The sequence below is a fragment of the Rhinolophus sinicus genome, linkage group LG01 (assembly GCF_036562045.2).
Source record: "Rhinolophus sinicus isolate RSC01 linkage group LG01, ASM3656204v1, whole genome shotgun sequence".
In the NCBI taxonomy this organism is placed as follows: Eukaryota; Metazoa; Chordata; class Mammalia; order Chiroptera; family Rhinolophidae; genus Rhinolophus; species Rhinolophus sinicus.
This window is the reverse complement of record NC_133751.1, coordinates 155,922,941-155,943,994: the sequence shown is the minus strand read 5'-3', so window position 1 is coordinate 155,943,994 and position 21,054 is coordinate 155,922,941. Positions and strand designations below refer to the sequence as shown.

The window sequence follows — 21,054 nt, the reverse complement described above, 5'->3', positions numbered from 1 at the left end:
TTTTAAAAAAATTTTAAAAATAAAAACATTGGACTAGTAATAGCACTGACTTTATAGGGTCATTTGAAGAATTATAAATGAATAATTCACATAAAGCCCTTAGTGCTGGGCACGTAGTAAGCACTCAGTAAAAGCTAACTCTTATTGGGAACCAGACACATTAGCTAGAGTTTAAGGAACAAAATGGTAATAATGAAAATAATACAGTTTCAGCTCTGTAATGTTTTATGGGTCTGTCAGCCCTTCAACATGAAATATCTCATTTGTCATCTCTAGTCCTGGCAGTGCCAAAGGAAATAGCATTACCATATCATTTAGCTAGGAATGGCATGGCATAATTAATGAAGGCAAGAGTGTTGCAAAAAGCCTGCGATCTTTCTGCATTGGTGTAAGCTGGTTGTTATGGCAACCATCTCCTGTCAAGGACCCTTTGCCAGGCAGAGAGAGACCCATTTTTGGAGCCGTCACAGCACATCTGTTTCTTTGCTCAGCTGATTAGCTCTTGTTTGCAACAATGAGCAGATGGAACGAAAAATGAAAAAATAAATTCTAAAAAGAAGCAAATGTTCATTTTATCCACAAGTCTGTTTTTTAATACAGAAACAGGCCTTTGGCTGTTTAGGAAGATGCCGAGTAAACTGGATTCTTAATATATGGGCTGCTTCTCTCATTGGTGGGATTGCGAAGTGTAACCAACCTATAAATTATAGGGGATAGGCCCTTCATGTATGTCTTTTACAATGATGTGCCTCACACTCCAATTTCAGAGTCTTCTTCGGCCACATCTTCACATGTCTTTGTTGTATGAGTTTTCTCAGTGAGCACACAGTTTCTACATTGAACATCCCGTACAAATACACTAAAGTGAAAGAGTACAACAAGGCCAGTGAGAAAGGAAACCTGAATTATGGGGCCTAGACTGCTCTGAACTAGCACTGAGAGTATCTTCTCCCTGCTTTAGTTTCTTCATCTGTAAAATGGGACTTCATTTCCCACGCTCCCTGAAAAGCCAAACAGCTCCAGTACTTACGAGATATGTGAATTTAGGCATGACATTTCCTACACTTCTTTGATCCTCAGTGGTACAATGGAAAAAATAATGTCTACTATAGAGAGCTGTTGTGAGAATTAAATTAAATAATGTATTAAAAATTCACCTACCCTTGTCCCTCGTGTATTAGCAGGTCCTCAGTAAGTAAAAGTTTCCTTCCCACTATACACTTGCTCAGCAGCACAATATTGACACTACCTGATAATCAGCTGGCTCAGGGCACTGGAATTCCTCCTTGAGATCACCTGCTTGCCAGACATTACCCCCTGTAGTTGCTGAACCATTAACAGAACTGGGGTGTCCCAGGGAAAGAGACAGGTACCTCTGGTGGCTGAGGAACACTTCTGGACAGCAGCCACTTACCATCCAAAATGAAAGTATTTCAATATTTTAACAATCAGCACGGTCACACCCGTGCATACCAGCTAACTGTAAGGCATTATTTCAACATGCTCTACAAATGTCTTCAGTAAAAACAATAATGACAACTTTGGTTCCTTTTCTTGGGTTTCAGTCATTTACAAACATTCAGTTTAATTCTTTACTACATGTGATGGTGGGAAAGGTCCAACTATCTTTAACCTGCTGCTATCAACAAAAATAAACATAAATTCGGGTTAGATCCCTTTTTGCTACAGACCAGGATATTACCCAGCATATGCTGATGCAAATATTAGCTGAGCAATACCAATAGTGACCGTGGGCATGGGTTGTACTGAAAATCCCTTAGTTCAGGTGAGTCATTGTAGTCACTGTTCCCCACCTACCCATTCAATGTCCCTAGGCACTGAGCCTGGCAGAGCTTTGGTTTCCATATCTATAAAGTCACTGTAATCATGCTTAATTGGCATCCTCACAGGTAGGGGTGAGCACGCAAAAAATAATATTTGCAAGACTTGTATGCAAATGTCAGATACTGTTATTCATATTATTTATTATAAGAAATTGGGTGTCAGGAAACAGTGGAGGCAAAAAGAGCTAATAAACATGGCTAATGAGAAGACTGTGTTAAAAAAAGAAATATGCATATATTTGTGCCAAAAAAAGTATACACATTTTAAGAAAGGAAAAAACTGTATTAAAATTATAACACTCTTTATATACTAATAACAAAAGATGAATACAAGTTATGCGTATACATTTGTTTTGGCACTCCCAGTGCCATATATATATATATATATATATGGCTAACATCACAGGCAGGGAGACCAGGGGCTCAGTGTAATTAAAGGTTGAGGGAGAGGAGGGAGGTGGTAGATGAGAATAAAGGGGATCAAATATACGGTGATGGAAAGAGAACAGACTCTGGATGGTAAACACACAATGGGATTTATAGATGATGTAATATAGAATTGTACACCTGAAATCCATGTAACTTTATTAACAATTGTCACCCCAAAAAACTTTAATTAAAAAAAAAAAGGTTGAGAGAAGTGACCTGGTCCAAACATCTCACGAGATAATCAAAAAAATCCTTGGTCGGAGAGCAAGTAGGACAGAGCAAAATTCTGAAGGTGTTGAGGGCCCATGAGGAGACGGCATTTTGTTATTCTTGGCACAACCACAAAGAACTGTGTATGCCTCAGACACCTGAGGCTGAGAGAGAGCTGGGTGTGCGTGTGTGTGCGTGTGTGTAGACAGGCAAAGCTTAGCTCTGTACTTAAACTAGCACCTGTAACATGCAGACCTGTAGGTTCCAAACGACTGGCTGACTATCCTGGAAACTTGAGTTATTTACTACAGAGGAGGGGTGCTAAGTATTTGGAGGGTTGTTATGGGTTGAACAGTGTCCTCGAAAAATATGTTAAAGTGCTAACCCCCAGGACCTAAGAATGTAAGCATATTTGGAAATAGGGTAACTGCAGATGTAATTAGTTGGTGTCATACTAACTAATTACATTATGGTGGGCCCCTAATCCAGTATCACTGGTGTCCTTCTAAGAAGACGGTCGCAAGATGACACAGATACACAGGGAGAACTCCATGTGACGACAAAGGCAGATAGAGGAGATTTTCAGTTGTAAGCCAAAACACACCAAAAATTGCCAGCAAACTGCCACAAGCTAGGAAGAGACAAGGAAGGATCCTAGAAACTTCAGAGGGCACATGCCCTGTTGACACCTTGATTTCAGACTTCTGGCCTCCAGAACTGTGAGGGAATACATTGCTGTTGTTTTAAGCCACGCGGTTTGTGCTACTCCATTATGGCAGCCCTAGGAAACTAACACAGAGCGGACAAGACTTTGACCCCAGGACAGGAGGAGAACCCACATTCATTTCTCCATTGGCCACAAAGAGCAGCCTCATGGGAGTAAATGGGGCGGTGGGGGGTGGGGGGTGGTGGGGACAGTATGTGTGTGTTTGATTGTACCCTGGGTGACTTCACTAGTGGCTGTTGGAATGCTGGAGCTACGACTGCTGCTCAGATACTCACAAGCAATGTTATCATAATCTTCCCCAAGTCGGTCCCTAACAATGAAGCCATGTTGCTTGCAGTGGTCACCGCCAGGGAAATTTAGGAACCTGGGTTTTTGATAGCTTTACGGGGCTGCTGAATCAATAAACTCTGAAACTACCTACTTCTGCACTTATATTTATAAGATTATAGGAGAAACTTAATTTCCTATTGTTTATGTCATTTTGCTCAGGGTAGTTCATTAAATGCATACTTCCTATGCTGCACATTTTTCTTTCCCTCTTAAAATAATCTGCTCTGAGTCACAGTATGCCACTGACATACTCAGTTCATAAACAATTATACTGATCTTGACTTTCAGATTTACCTTTTTACCAAGCCGGCCAATATTTCCCCAGTAGCATTGTTTCAAAGTACTATCACACTAAGGGCACTCCTGAGAATTTTCTTTCTCCTGCACTGTTGAGATGATACTGCTTTTACCCACTGTTTTTTCAACTTTCGTAGTATCCAAATCAGGCAGTGAGAGGAAATAAATGGAGAATGTTGGCAATATGATAGTCAATTCAAGCTGCAGCTTCAAGCTGCCCTGGTGAACTGTGCATTTGCACTGCTCGTCAACATTTGATTGTGGTATGGTCACATTCCATTAGCTACTTGGTTTGTAGTACAGCCTATTTGAATTAAATATTGCAGTTACTCAAGCTGGTGAAATACAAATGGAAATAAAAATGGGAAAAGAATAATTTGGTTCACTATCTCAAAATAAAATAGAATCAGCTGCATTTTCAAAATAAAAGCCCTGGTCACCTGCAATGGTTTTATTCCACTGGCAGTGGCATGCATGCATTGTTGTCATATTTAATCTAAACACCACTTATTCACACAAGAAGAAGTGGACACATATTAAGATCAATATACTGTGCAGGCCATCCCATTGAAGAAAAGCAGAGTTTGCTATTCCCAAATATGCCTTTTGGGATATTGATTATAAGCTGTTTTTTTGTTTGTTTGTTTTAATTTATTGGGGTGACAATTATTAGTAAAATTACATAGATTTCAGGTGTACAATTCTGTATTACATCATCTATAAATCCCATTGTGTGTTCACCACCCAGAGTCAGTTCTCCTTCCATCACCATATATTTGACCCCCTTTCCCCTCGTCTCCCAATCCCCACCCCCCTTACCCTCTGGTAACCACTAAACTATTGTCTGTGTCTATGAGTTTTTGATTCTCATTTGTTTGTCTTGTTCTTTTGTTGTTTTTGGTTTATATGCTGATAAGCGGGTTTTTAAGAAACAAAAGACTCAGAACATTTGACCTAAGCGCCTGAAAGGAATTTAGATAGAGGACTTGCGCCAGGAAGGGAGATATCATCATAGACAACGATAGCTTAATCTGAAATCCGTATGGTAGACAGGGTGAACATAGCAAGGCCCATTATTTCAAAGTCCTCCCTGTGTCCCATTGCTAAAGATGGCCCAGCAAACATTTATTTACCAACCATTTGCTTTTCCATCTCCATGTGAAATGCCTTCCTGCCCTTTGAAGTCCCAAACCACACACCCCCATACACACACCTTTCTCTTTCATTCCAGAGGCACATGTAAGCCTCAGCTGTCCAATGGGTCATTGGGTCTCATATCTTATGACTCCCCCACTGGTATGTACATCAGTAATAAACTTTGTACACTAGTCTCCTGTTAATCTGTTAGTTTTATTATTACCTCATTTAGAAAAACTTAGAAGGTAAAAGGAAATAGATACGTTTTTACATCCCCACAATAAGAACACAACGTTCATGTGAACCATTACCGACTATACTTTCAAGGGCCACCCTTGACTCAAAACCTTGCTCACAGTTAAGCGTATAATGGTTTCTTGACTCAAACTGACAAGTAACTGTTCTGTGGACATTCTTATGAAGGGTTACGGAGCAAAAAGAGGCTTTGTTGGAAAGAGTAATTCTCCATTGGGAAAATAAAAACATAAGGACTGTGTAGGCTTGAGTCCCAAGAACTGTGGCCTGGGCCTCAGAGCATATTGGACACAAGGACACATCCAGAGAGAATGTCTGAGGCATGCACAGAACGATCAGGCACTTGCTCCTGAAAGGCATTGTCAAGGTCTGCACACTGTAATCTGCCGACTCCTTAATTTATCCACTGCATCAGGCAAGATGTGACACTGGCTTTGTCCCACCAAGAAGGGAACAAGTTCCAGGCTATCTGGGCAACAGAAGCTCACCGACCACTACACTGCCCCTTATAGAAACACTCCACATATTTTATTTAACCCTGCTGAAACTGAACAGTCATAACCAATGTACAAAGCCAACGGCAAGCTTCTCTTATTTACATTTTGTGATTCCAAGAACACCAGTTTCCTGTAGCTTAGAACAGGAACACCCTTTTCCTTGTTATGTCACCTCATATTTGAGTTGAGTGGCCTCAATGATGCTTTCCTTTAATAACAGATCAATTAAAATATACAGAGGAATTTGCTAATACCAATAGTTGTAAAGATCTCCTCAAACCACCCTCCAAATTCATCTTCTCTTTTTGGCTTTTTTACCAATGGTTTCATTCATCCAGTAGGTGCTTATCAAGTACCTACTGTGTATCTATGCTGAGAGATGGGTGTCCCGCGCCCCTGCCAGAGCTTAGGGTCCAGTTGGGAGACCTGCCTGCCAACAATTACAACAGAACAGTTATGGTGTGCTAACGGCAGGTGTAAAGACTGCAGTGGAAACCTAGGCATAGGAGCCTCAGTGTCAGACAGGAATTAGGGACGGTTCCACGAGGGACATGAGGCTGGACAGGTAGAAGAGGACTGGAATATGAAGGAGTTTTGACTTTGTGCTGCAGTGTTTCTCAAAGTGGGGTTCATGAGGTCCCCATGAAAATTTTTGTTTCAATGATAATTTTATTAATAATAACAATAAAATGAAAAGAATAGTGGCAAAAACATATTCTAGATCATCTGAATGACCATTTGCCACACAATTTCAACACCCATGTTTATGTTTATTATTAAACTGGCACCAAACCAACAGACATATACCAGTTAGAAGTCACAGGAGATGCTGTTTGAACAAAGAGATCACCCTAGCTGAAACTGGGTAAAGTGGTCGGAGAACTGGGTCACCACATGCTACACGGTAGTAAGTATGACGGAATGAAATAATCTGTGCTGTCATGCTCTGAAACATATTCACATTGCAAAGGACAACTGAGTTTCACAAAACAATGTCATTTATCTCATTACATTAAAGGTGCTTCCTTGAATGTTTCTGACTTTGTAGTTTTTTCACAATACAGTTTTCTTTTCCTTTTGCTTTTATAGTTCTATAAGTGACTGGGAGTTTATTTCTAGTTTCATGTTTTTTAAAACTTATTTAAGAAACATTTAAAATTGAAGTAAACACAGGCATCTGTAGGGTTTTTATTTTTCTCTAAAATGGGTCTGTCCATTCCCCAAGTATGAAAAAGAAGGCCACAGATGATAGGGAGCCATTGCAGAAATATGAGCAGATTGGTGTGAACCAACCACTGCGTTGACCACCTTGGCAGTCACACAGAGGACGGCCAACCGTACAGACAGAATGAAGATGGAAAGACCTGTACGAGATGACTGCCTGCGTTCTCTTATTAGAAGAATGCATTTGCTTACTCCCAGAGAGTTGCCCTCAGCCCCAGGCCAGAGGACTGTGGAATTAACTGCTGACTCAACAAGCAAAACTGTACCTGTTTCAGGGTATGCCTTATCTAGCTGGAAGATCCCCCAAACTTCTACATGCATTGTCTCACAGAGCGTTCTCTGGTGATGCCAAAACTAAATTAGGATCAAATCCCAGGTTTAACTGGGAAACAAAAAAGTACACAAGACTATGAACCTGGTAACAAAACAACAACAACAACAACAATCCAAAAACCAACCAGGACCACTGCATATAGTTCTGTAGACCAGCTGGAGCTGAAATATGTCTCTTCACCAAGCCATGTGTCACTGGAGCTGCATCTATCCAGGGAAGGTGACTTTTTCTAACTTACATAAAGTCTGGATGGGGCCATGCCATAACCCTTGGAGAAGGCTTACTTTTATGGAGGGTGTCTCTTTCTCTAATTGCTCAAAGATATCCTATGGGCCAGCTGTGACTTACTTAATTCTGCTTTTCTGAGATTAAGTGTCATCATTATCACTCATGAAACCAGAACTCTTATAGCTCAATGAGGATAAAGGATTTTTTTTTTTTCTGAAAATTCTGTGAAGTGTATGACTTGCCCATGAAAAGGCATAGTATCAAGGCACTCAACAAACACAAAGAAATACAGGGGTGGCCAGATGGCTCGGTTGGTTAGAGCGCAAGCTCTGATCAACAGGGTTGCCGGTTCGATTCCCACATGGGCCAGTGAGCTGCGCCCTCCACAACTAGATTGAAGACAACGAGCTGCAGCTGAACTTCCAGAGATTGAGCACAGCAACTGGACTTGGAGCTGAGCTGCGCACTTCACAACTAAATTGAAGGACAACGACTTGGAGCTGATGGGCCCTGGAGAAGCACACTGTTCCCCCAATATTCCCCAATAAAATTTAAAGAAAGGAAGGAAGGAAGGAAGGAAGGAAGGAAGGAAGGAAGGAAGGAAGGAAGGAAGGAAGGAAGAAAGAAAGAAAGAAAGAAAGAAAGAAAGAAAGAAAGAAAGAAAGAAAGAAAGAAATAGATGCCCTCTCCTTACCTCAGGGGCCATCCAGAATGGGGTGCCAACAGATGTGTTTCTCCGTAGACGTGTACTGGTGAGTTGAGCTGAGACACCTATAAGGCAAAAGTGTCATAACTGAGCAGTGAGCAGAGGATGATGCTAGACCAGGGCTTGGCAAACTTTTTCCATAAAGGGTCCGGTAATAAACATCTTAGGTTTTTTGAGCCATATGGTGTCTCTCACAGCTACTCACCCCTACTATTGTAGTACAAAAGCAGCCACAGACAACACAGAAACAAATGACTGTGGCTGTGTTTCCATAAAAATTGATTTATGGATGCATATAATTTTCATGTGTCATAAAATATTCTTCTTTTGATTTTTTCCCCTACCATTTAAAAATGTAAACACCATTCTTAGTTCACATGCCATACAAAATAGGAGGCAGGTCAGATTCAGCTGACAGGTTGTAGTTTGCTAACCTCTGTACGGGAGCATTTATCACTCCATCTAAATCACTAGAATGTTTTTTTTCCCTAATGAAGACTCCTATCTGTATCGCTGCAAAATTGGAATCAAAAGAAAAACATCAACAACGAGGATCGATCCAAAATATATTCCTATTATATTTCCAATATATTTCAGGTGATTTCTTTCTTAACAATAGTGCTTCATTTTATGGAGACAGAAAATTGGCATGTATTACCTACAATAGAGCATCAGTGTAGACATAAAAAGTTTCCAGTGCCTTATCTTACCTGGAAGACTGGAACACTAGCAAGAAAACAATGCTTGTCAAATGGAAAAGAAATGAACTTATATTATTATTATGTAGGGTTCAATGTTGAGGACCTGAATTTTAATAAAATTCCAATGTATTTTATCGGTAGTAGCCTTGAGCCAGCTCTCTTTATACCATAATGGAATGAAGTAGAAGTAAAGGTACACGGGTTAGGAGTCAGAAGACCTGTTTTTTATCCCTGTTATGCCTTTTCCTAATTGTATGACCTCTACAGGCCACCTCCGTCTAAGCTTTAGTTTTCTCATCTTCACACTAAGGATAATGACACTGATCACACCTAATGAAAAGGGTTCTTCTTAAAGACCAAAAAGAGAAGAAATGTGAAAATGATTTATAAATTGTAAAGTATTTTATAAATATAAGGTATTCTTTTATGCTGAGCAGAAATGGAGCGTAGCCCTTCAGAGAATGATAGGGGTTGCCACTAATGCTACTGATGATGAAAACACAGAAACCTAGATACCTGTGCTCATGAGCAAAGGACACACTATTGAAAACATCAGGCATAGATTTGTGAAGGAATCATTGGTTGTTTTGGGTTGGGGGTAGGGGTGCTAGCTGCTTGCGTACTCTTTATTAGAAAGCCAAGGAAAGTTCTATAAACTCTATTGGTCATGGATTATTTCCTGTTTTCCCTGTCCTCCACTATAATTTTTTGGGGAAAAAACAAACAAACAAAAACTATACTTCTCTGTGTTTAATTTCTAGAAATTTCTTTCACAGTAACCGGAAGTTCAGGAACCTTCTACTGGAAAGATCAGGAACCTTTACCCTGGTGCCGAATCACAAAGCTGTTGAGTGCATAAATCAGCATTAATTCCCATCCTCATTCTTCTAGGCTCTTTCCCTCACAATATAGTCACTGCCCTCAGAACTGTATGAAAAATACATCTCTGATGTTATAACACAGCACATTTGTGGAGTTATATCATTTCCTATATAGAAAGAGAAGAGTGAAACTTAAAGTGCCCCCCTGCTGTTTTTCTTTGCTCGCTCTTTAGTAAGTAAACCAATACACCCAAAGTAACTTCATTTATTTTTGAGCAATTTCTTCTGAGCAAATGATTCACTGATACATTTTAACAACAAATTCTTCTTACCAATAAAACAATGACTATTCAAAATCATCAGTCGTTTCTCCTAGTACGTTGACACTGATAAAGAACATTTTAAAAAGTGCTTCTGTAAATGTTTTCTTACTATTTGTAACAATCATACAGAAGTGCTAACTGTTGTTGAACTCATTTAGAAGATTAAATCATTCAAGAAACTTAAAAAGGAAAACCAAGTGATTTGTTGGTTTGTGAATATCAATATAAGAGCGTTGCAAGGGGATATTTAATGGCTCTCTGGCCTTAGGTTATATTGCTCTGCATTTCTTCTCACACTTTCATTTCCTATTAATGTTTCCAGTTCAACCAGCCTCACGTGTAGCAGCAATAATCACAATTTAAAGGGATGTTAGTTCCCAGACCCAAAGGACTAGTTTACCTTCTGCTCACTCGGAATAAGTATGCCTCAGGCTAGAGAAAGTCATTTGAAAGACCAAACTGCTTTCTCTTTTCATATGCAAAAGAAGAAATGACAAAATGTAAATTATGGACAATTGAATTTCTGTCGAATTCTCCTTTCGAAATACTTTTATTTTCCATCTTTAATAAAAATGCTTCTAAAGCTGAAAATAGATTAACAAACGGCATCTCCTAGGGTGATCCATCTGGTAAACCCCCCACTTGCCAGCCTGTGTTTGACTGGAAAGTCCCCCAGCCTATGGTGTAACAGAGAGGCCCCAGTCTTCAGAGACTGCAATAAATTGTCGCCCTTGGCTAAACTGCACACATCAAGAAAACAAACGACAAGCAGTCATTACCAAAGTCAACGAGCTTAACTCCTCCTTCTGTTGTCAGAAGAATGTTATTCCCTTTGACATCACGGTGGATGATTCGGTTATTGTGCAAATGCTGAAGGCCCTGCATCGCATCCCACCACCACCAAACAACAGGAAAGAGAAAGGGAACATTTATATGGTTATTTTAGAACAATTACTCTACCATTAAAAAGCTAATCAAAGTCCACATTTAACTAACCTCCCTGCTGTTATATACCTTGCATATTATGGGGGTTTCCCCTTGTTGATATGCAGTGGGGATGGAGCCCCACTCGCACCCCCCCACCCCACCATCCCCAGCTCAATGGATATTCTTACCAATAGGGCCCCATATAAGATGTATGAGATCAATGCTTCATCCAACTGCTGGCCACATCTGAGTAGACCTTTGACAAGCTCGGTGACCGAGCCCCCATTACACAGCTGCAAGAGGAGGTGCCGGGGAGAGACAGCAGGAGAAGACATACAAAAAAAAAGAAAAGAAAAGAAAAAGGCATTAAGAATAAAAGCCCTCATGCAGTAAATTTGCAGATCACAAAACTCCAGGTCGGAATAGTTAAACTTAAAATGTCCGTTACAGAGTCAAATCTTGTTTGTGTGTGCGTGTGTGCACACGTGTTTATTCAAGGTGATGATTTATGAATGAAAGTGCATGTCCAAAAGTTGATTTTTTAATTGTCAAATGAAATATAAAAGCACAAGCTATTATTTAGAAATTTGAAAGAGAAAGCATAGTGCTTTGTAGGATATTTTCATTTTACAAGAATATTATTATTTTTAAAAACATGCATTTTGAGGCTAAGAAAAGACGAGAAGAGGCCAGATGGATGCCCTTGATACTTGGAAGGGAATAAGTTTCATTTCAAATCTTCACGTCTCCAGTACTGGCACTGCAGGCAACAGAAACCCAACCAGCAGCTCTTTGTAGAGTTGCCATTGCATGTCAAGTTTATGGAGCGCAGTTGCATCGTATGTGTGTTTAACCTTCTCGTGTTCAACTTTAGGCATTCAGCAACTTTATGCTCTTCTTTTTTTGTTCTATAATTAAAAACATGGCAAGAGTGTATCTTGCATATTTGTTCTTTGTTATGTATTATACATTACTGAGATTTTAAAAGTACGTAAACCAGGTGTACTGTACTTTTACAGCAATTTAAGGTTTTCTTGAATAATTTTTACTAACTGCAGAAGTTGATATGTAGGTTTGGGTTTGCTACATGCCATCTTAAGCCAAGAGTTCTCAACTGGTTAGAGCAGGGCATGTAAATACCATGAAATTGTAGGCTGTGTGTATATACATCTTGCAATTTTTGCTGAAAAAAATTCAGAGCTTATGTCAGATTCTCAGAGCCACTGTTGTCCACACAAAGGTTAAGACCCTATTTTAGAGACCTAGGTTTCCTCCTAGCACTTTGTCTGCAATTTGGAAAAGAGTTAACTAGTGAACTGCAGGAGGTTCTTTGGATTGTGGCTGCTTGAGTCAACTGGCTTTTCATAAGCAAGGATATCTGAGAGAGCACAGATTAGCACATTTCCTAAAAGAAAATAACTTTTTATCAAGATAATAATACCTTAGGATCGATTCAATTCTAATTATGAACATCGGCAACACTTACTAAGGGAGAACAGATATTTTTATTTGATGTGCACATAACTCCCTGCTACACACATGGCAGACACCTTGTCCACACATTAACAACCAAGATAACCTGGAACTGAATCTGCCCGTGTGTTTACCGTTTAAATTGCTCATAAGCAAGGGTATGTGATTAAAAATCTAATACGACATTACTTGTAGGAATCTTTAAAACTGGAACAACATTACTCTCTCGGGGATGATTTAGTAGAGACCCCGGAAGCAGTGAAATGCATTGAAGGCTATGAGAGTCTCATGAGTTGGATGAAGTGTCCTCGGAATCCACTTTCTACCAATGTCAGGTGTAACTCGTAACTCAACAGTGATTTCTCTGATGGCCCTAATGTTAAATACCAGGGTAGTATCTTCCAAAGGATTCCACATTCTTGTTGATTCCAACTCTATGTCTTAGATGACCCTGAATAACATCCAATGTTCAACATAATACCCTCTTGAGTAGTGAATGCATTTTCAGTGCCATGATTCATAGAACAGTCTTAAAAGCTAAGCTTTTGACAGACACAAAATAATTTTCTCAAGCCTCCCCAAAATAGAATCTAGATTTCACAGAACAAAAATTGGAGAACTGACGACAGAATCAAATGACAATCATGGAAGAACATAGCACATGACATAAAGCGAAGTTCTCAACCCACAAAAAGAAAAGCCCTTCTGAAGTGGCTGGCATAGGGCTTGGAGAGCTTGAAAAAACAAGATGAGAGTGAGGATACGTCCTCTTGGGGGCATCTGTATAAGGGGGTAATGATAGAAACTTCAGTTTCTTATGACCCTCTTTTCATTTGGAAATCTAAGGGGAGACCTCTTCACAGGACTGCCTCATACCAACGAAGGGGGATCCATGTTGTAGACATGGCAGCATAGTATGGTGAGGCCCCAAGTCTGAGATTGTAATATGCTCCATTTGGGGATAAGGACAGGGCTAGAGCTTGACTGAGAAGGACAAAGAGAGTGAGGAAGGAGTATCAGGGACCAGGGACATGGGGAGATACCAAAGGCAGACAGTACAAGGACTTGAGGGTCACCACACGGTTTGAGGTCCTGCTTTCACTGTCATAGCTTTACATGAGCATCTGCTTGTACCCAGATCCAGATGCCACCCAGGGAGAGGGAAAGGGGAGAAGGGAAGAAGAGGCCCTAAAAATACTAAATCCTTGCCCAAATGATTGAGCTTTGAAATGGACTGTGAAAACATAATATAAATACTAGAATTTGCCTCTTCCCAAAGTCACTCAGGTGGACTAAGTTTAATAGAATGAGTTAAAATCAGTTGTCTCCTCTAGGCAGCCTGGGGTCTCAAGAACAAAGTTGAGTTCAGTTATTGAAAAGAAAGCTACCTCTTTGTTCCCAATTGTGACTGTCCAGTTTATACCCATTATTCAAACATGAATATGACACAGTCTCTGCCCTCAAAGAGCCCACCTCCAATAATGGACACAAAAGTAATTAAGAGTATGGCGTGGGGAGCTAGGGGTGTGCCTGAGGGAGTATGATGGCACCGAACAGGGAACAGTAAGCTCTGCTGAGGTAGGGTGAAGAGGGGATAGTCTGGGAAGTCTTCCCAGAGGATGCAACATTTACAGTGAGTTTGAAGGACAAATGAGTTTATGGAAAGTGGACAAGAAGACGAAGGGCATCCCTGGAAAAGGAAAAGCATGTATAAAGGAAGGGAACATGAAAGAATGAGGAGTGTGTGTGTGTGTGTGTGTGTGTGTGAATTCTAAATACTCTGCTACTGCTGGGACAAAGGGTACCAGGATCCTAGGGCAGGGAAATAGGGAAGGAAGGTGGGGAACAGGAAATGATAGGTCTCCCTTGCTAAGGAATATGTGCTTTATTACTATACACACATCATGCAGTATAATAGCATAATATACCATTAGATAAGACTGGTAAGCTATCGACAAGTTTTAGGCAGGAGGACCCTGTTCAGATTTGCATTCTAGAAAGATGACTTGGGCAGACAGAATAAGAAGACACCAGAAGCTAGACAACTGTTTGGAGGTGTTGAAGCAAATCAAGAGAGGCAGGATCCAAAAGTCAAGAGTCAATGAAGACGAAGAGTCAGGGACAGATATGGGAGGCTTTTATGAGATATAATGGACAGGGATTTCTGACCAACTGTATGTAGAAAGTGAAGAAGAGACAGAGGCTAGGGATCTTGTGAGAATAGGGAAATATCAGTAAAGCTCTTTGATCCTCTAAAATAAAAGCAGTGATGAGAACGCAAGGCACCATAACACCTTCATCAGAACAGCTCTCAGCCTAGCTCACCTCTCAGGGAGGCACATGCTTTACTGAATTGCAAGCACACTATTAAAATTCTACCCAGAGAAAATTTAAATTAGATGCTGGTGATGATCCAAGCTAACTCAACCCTGGAATTTTCCCCTGAAACCTCGTTTAGTCTCTCTTCTGCCCTACTTTAAGTGTGGCCATTTTTGCAACAGGAACCTATTCAGCGATATTTTATGTAGGTAGCCAATTTATAAACTTTCTTCATAGCTCTAGAACTTATAGAGGGATTAAGAGCAGTCATTTTGTCAGCAGGATCAAAACTCAGCTGTGGGTTTAAAAACAGCAAAAAAGATCTTACTCAGTTGGTGCCTTTTGTTCACTAAATGTCAGTTTGAGAGCTGTCTGACTGCCTGTGATTCACACACACACAAACATAATTCAACTGCTCATGGCAACTTTAAAGGAAGTTGTTTTGTGAAGTGGAAGCCCACCAGAAAAGTTTTAAAGGGCAGCCTGTGGGTTATAGAGAAAGCACTTTGGGAATTTTATATTAAAAAGGGAAGCAGGTACCTACTTACAATTGTCTAACCAGGGTAAATGTTCAGTTAAATAGACTGAACATTTTCAAAGAATGACAAGAAATTATATTGAAATGCATCAAATAAAATAATCTCCTTAGACTTTTAAGAAGGCAACCAAGCCTCCTGCTCCAATTCTGAGGGTTCGCTTGTGCGGGCCTTTATTCCCACTCACACTGCCAGCCATCAGGTTCAAGTGTGTTTCAGAGGTGTGTTTCCATGCCTCCATGCCTCTCTACGCCCTCAGCATTCAGGAAATGTGGCAGCTGAATGCATCTGGAATTTAATGAGCATTTTGCTCCAAACCAAGAAAAATAGAAAAATCATTTATGTACCACATCTATTTTCCAAAACATCGTTGAATATTGATTCAATCACAGTATGTGCATTTTTGCTAAGATGGTCATAATTTCAAGCAATAAAATGTTCCTTGCTCAATAAGCCATTAACTTTCCTTCACGTTATTAAAAAAGCCCATGCAACACAATCACCAGATCTTTATTCTAGTCGAAGCTCCAACTTCCAAGTAGATTCTGTACTGGCATGTTGATTTGACCTAGTCAGAATGCAGAACTAAGAGCACTTTCTTTTCAGTGTCCTTTTGTTCAGTGGACTTTATCTTTCAAGCATGTTAAAAGATAGAAGGCATGAAGCAATAGTCAAGGATTGCCAAAATTATTCTAGAAGGTGCCTTAGGAAGCACCATGTTGGACATTGTCCACCTCTCAGTAAGGCCAGAACAACATGTATTCTTCCTCCACACTGTTGGGACAGATCTGTTTATTTTGCTGATACCAGATGAAGGCACTGGCTTGCACCTAGAAGAATGAAAACTATGTCACTTGCAACCCTAGATTCAAGTCAGAGTGGGGAGAGGCTCACACCACAAGAGGTGGTGGGCCCCGAGATGCCCACCTCTCACCCCAGTCTCTCTCTAGCACACGTGCTTATTGCATAGAATGGTGGGAGGGCAGCGTCACTCCACTTCTCAGTTTCTAACTCTCTCTTGCTTTTGCTGAACACATATAGCACATGGATGTAGGCTGTCCCATTTCCAAGTTCCTCCCTCTTCTCCACTCCCATGTGTCCTGTGCCTTCCTTCTGACCCCCAGCAAGCACTTCTGTGACTCTCTTTCTAGAATCTGCCAGCACCTGCCCTCTGAGTCAGTGCTTTCTAACCATCTCTGGCCCATCAGAACGTAGCAGTCCCATGTTTCAGACCATCAGAGAGGCCAGCTATAACCCTGATTTGTTCATGTAATCGACCTGATTCATGCCACAATATCAATGAGTGAAAACAGTGTAAAGTACAACACTTACTGTGATATTCAGGCCTATACTGGACTTTCCAGGGCCTTCAATAAAAGCAAACACTGGACAAAGGTGTTTTCCCACCACCACCCTCTCCAACCCAGCTTACTTACTGAACTTACACACACATCTCTAGAAGAAAAAACAGATTAAAATAATGAATTCTTTTATCTGGTTTAAAAATATAAGAAGTTATTTATTATTATTTTTTATTTTTTTACTTTACAGCCTCATTTACTAGGACTCTAGACTCCAAACCATTTCTTTTAGGTTGAATATGTGATTCATACTGAAATTGATAATATCTACCTGCTAAGGTTTTATGCTAAAAGGGAAAATACAGTTCATGCCTTAGCACATATTAGGTATTTTTCCTTAGTATTGTGTTTTCTTAAAAGTCTAAATTCTTGTTTTATTTCATGTAGGGGAGAGATAGTAGGACTTACAGATTTTTTAAATTTAATATTAATTTAGAATAAAACTTATTCACAAGTTTTTCAAAACATGTATGAGTGCTTGCTCTCCGTATCTTTCTAATACAGTAGGCATCTGTCATGAAAGAGAGCTTTACTTTCTGTTAACAATTAGTAATGAATTTCAGAAATGACATTTTTATTTGCTTTTGTTTTCAGAGCTGTGGTGATTTAAGGGGGTTATTAATAACATTTTTCTATCCTTTAGAATTGCTCTGTGGAATAGCTGCTCACTGGCCCTTTCATCTCATTCAGCAAGGAAAGAGCAAAGGCGACATAAATTTAATTTCAATATGCAGGATGAGGAGAACAATATTAAACAGATCATAATTTTAATTTTATTGTAAGTCTCCCAAAGCACTCCTAAAAAAGCTGCAGAGGGAGCAAAACGGTCAGGGTGCTGTGTGGACATCATGGTCTTCCTGTTGAGAGAGAGAGAGAGAGAGAGAGAGAGAGAGACTGGGAATTCCTGCAATCCACCCAGACAGCCCCCGTCTGTGTTCCTGGAACCTGGCAGACAGCGCCACCGCAGCACGTGATGGGAGCCAAGTGCCGAAGTGTGGTTCTCCCTCCAGTTCTGTCATGTAAACCGTTATGTCATTGGAGGCATGTCACTCCTCTGGGCCTCCATTCCTGCCAGTTCTAGGAGCCCCGTAATCCCTGTTTCTATAAGCATATTGTAGGCACTGAACACACCTAACCACCCAGCAGCCTGGCAGAGAGGGCCCGTTCTGGGACAGAAATGACTGAGGGCACCCCTTTACCATCAACTTTGGCAGGAACCAAAACAACCTGCAAAGGCATAAATGTCAGCACATTGTATGGCTGAGGTCTGAATAATTCAGTGTCTCAGGGCAGCCTCATTATCTGTCAGTGGCCACCCTTAAAGCAAGAGCCAGCCCACAGGGGAGTGTGTGCACAGGGCTCAGGTCGTAGTTCTGGGCTCCTTCTCATCTTTCAAGACCCTGCCTGGCCCTTGCTGGCAGCCGTGGCCATGCCTCATGGCTGACCTTTGGTCACTCCTTCCGGGGAAGAGCATTCATTCTCTAGGTGACCACAGGTCTGAGCAGCCCACCCGCCTGCCTGGTCACACCAAGGGGAGGCCATGCAAAATTCCTGGAAGTTCTAGTTCTCTCTGTTTAAATGCAGAGCCTTTCTGAGTCAGGGGATGAAAATGCATAGAAACTAAGATTTGCCGGTCACTGTACTTCCACTATCAAATTACAGTAAGGTTTAAAACATGGAGATCTTACCGAGCTGAAGACTATATAATCAGAGACACTAGAAACAATACTTTCCATGTTGGAGGAAAAGCAGCATTTTAAAACTTAATGTTATTCTAGAGCTTCATTGACAGGATAAAAATCTATAATATTCTCAGGGAAAAGGGGGGGAGTAATAAAATCCAAAAGATGATACTATGAGAATGTGTTATATGACAGCCAGTCAACTAAACAAAAATGATTTCTGAAAACCAAAACCCCTTACATCTTTATATCCTGAAGACGGCAAGTGATGTGACAGAAATGTTCAAATTGCTTTTCCTGCAGATTATTCCATTTGAATCTAACAAATGAATTCCCCATACATGGTTGTCATGGCAACCAGTCTGTGTTGCCCCATACCAGGCCCTCCCAGAGCCAGGTGGAAGATTCAGACAGAAGGTGCTAGATGGCTTCTCCTTTGGAGCTTCTCTCTTAAGGCCTTCACGTGTGTCTACATGCTCCTGGATCACATACGTAAGCCCCAGCACAGAGGCAGGTGGTTCAGAGGGGCAGAGGCCAGGACAAACCAGTGTGTTTCATGAGCATGCTGCTATAGACCTGTCCTAATATACCAATTTCATGGATTGTCATTTCATCTTTGCTATTTTAGTCCTCTGGGGAATTGGATTTGTGAGGACTCCTGCACTCAGATACATTCATTCCAATGAATAAGGGAGAAACAATAAGTCAGGACGAGGTGCTCCTTTTAGATTCCCTCTTCAGAGCAGATGCTGCCAGAAATACTGGCTGCTTCCTGCTCCCGCTCCCAGTTCCCAGCAGCACTTCTTACGAGAAATTGCCCCCAGCCACAGGGAACTGCCACGCCCAAGACCACACCCCTTCCCAGTGATTGGCTGAGGCAGAGATATAATCCAGGACAGCAAGAGCATCCTAACCCTCCATCTCCCAGAGGGTAGGCTGAGGTCTCTGTTGTAACCACACTGCTGTTCAATGTCTCCCTTGCCAACCCTGCCTTCCTCACTTCCTTCTAGGTCTATCTCCTGCAAGATCTCTCCAATAAACCTACAGTACACAACTGTCAGAATTAGATTCAGGGAACCCACCCTAAGATGAGGATTAAGGAACGTGGACAAATTCAAACTTGGTGCGTCAAGTAAATCTTGGTTTTCTAACAATTTTTTTGTTTTGTTTTGTTTTTTAAGGAGGGCGCAGCTCACAGTGGCCCATGTGGGGATCAAACTGGCAACCTTGGTGCTACCAGCACCACGCTCTAACCAACTGACCTAACTGGCCACCCCCAGCAATTTTTGAAAATGAGTTTCAATCATGTTTTCTGTGAAATGTTCCCAGTTTAGGAAAGAAAATAACCTTTTGCAACTGTATTCCTAGATTCACTCAGTATTAGAAGATTATTAAACTTTTGAAGCAGAGAAACATGAACATTTTCAGTACACAGCCTACCTGTAAGAACTCTGGAGGAGAACACCACATCTGGTAAGGTACCTGTGACACAAAGGAGGGACTGACTCCTCAAATGTGTATCTCACACTATTTACGCAAAAACTCATCTGCTTGCCCCTGGAAATCTGAATGGATGGTTGATTACCGAACGAGAGCCTCTTACCTCCAGGACCAGCCACAGCTGTCCACCCACACAGTGATCCACTTTGTAAAACATCCCATAAAACTTGACAACGTTGGGATGATTAGGAAGAAACTGCAAAATGTTATATTCTGCCTCAATCTCTTCATCCATATCCTACACAGGGTGAAAAAAACAGCATGCTGGATTAAGTCTACAGTGTGAGGAAGGGTACAGGTATGACATCATGATCAAGTAATCACTTAATAAAGCATTTTTATTCTGTATTTTTAATGTCTTCGTTAGCATATCTTGAATATACCCAATGATGGACATTCAGACTGAAACTGAAAACTTCTAATTATTATATTAATAAAATGTGTTTATATTATGTCCTTTTTTTCTTTGACAATATTATTATAAATATCTTTTTTTATTTAAAAAATATCTGAATTATCAAAGCGGTTAAGGAGAAGTAGCTTGAAGGGACCCAACATAAGACAGGACACCTATAACCTCACTGTGCAAAACAGCATCCAGCATTATAACCCCGATGTTCAGGGCTTGAAATAAGATACCAGGCTAAGATAACTGAACACGCCATGTCTGAGTCATTTTGTAACCTACAGGGAGACCAGCCTCTGTATAAACCCAGGGAGTGAAATACATCACTCTTTCCAAAAGAATAAGTTTTGAAGAGCCCAGAGGGCCAAAATCAAAATAACAGTGAAATGGGCAAGAAACAGATAGTCAAGGAAAGTTTTAACTCCAAGGGGTGCCCCATTCAGATGAGCTAACAAATCATGCCTCAATTTGAGATTTCATGAAAATTATCCCTACAACCCCCCAAAAAGTTGAGAACTCTGTGCACGCAATACTGTATTGTGGTTACAATTTACCACCATTTTACTTACATTGATTGGATCCAGAATTTTTACTGCAGCCAGGCTCCCATCTCTCTTGTTAGTTACTTTGTAGACCTTGCCATAGGTGCCTTTACCTATGGTCTCTATAATTTCCCAGGTATCTGTGGGATCTGGAAGCGATTCAAGTCTGAGCATTGTAGGGCTGTAGTGAAACAATCCATACAGGTGTTTCCTGGTGGGGAGAAAGTTCATTATGGGCAACAAAT

At 40.7% G+C, this 21,054-nt stretch overlaps 1 protein-coding gene across 1 annotated transcript in view; it reads right to left on the bottom strand.

Moving 5' to 3' along the window:
• The window catches only part of MYO3B (myosin IIIB), a 461,719-nt gene that overhangs the window by 367,552 nt on the left and 73,113 nt on the right, over positions 1-21,054 (bottom strand). Inside the window, exons 2-6 of the mRNA XM_074337823.1 lie at positions 20,837-21,020; positions 19,965-20,099; positions 11,179-11,283; positions 10,843-10,942; positions 8,207-8,283 (exon numbers count right to left, since the gene is read on the bottom strand). Coding sequence (XP_074193924.1) covers positions 8,207-8,283; positions 10,843-10,942; positions 11,179-11,283; positions 19,965-20,099; positions 20,837-20,983 — 564 coding nt within the window. The 5' untranslated portion in view covers positions 20,984-21,020. The remainder of the gene's footprint in view (positions 1-8,206; positions 8,284-10,842; positions 10,943-11,178; positions 11,284-19,964; positions 20,100-20,836; positions 21,021-21,054) is intronic.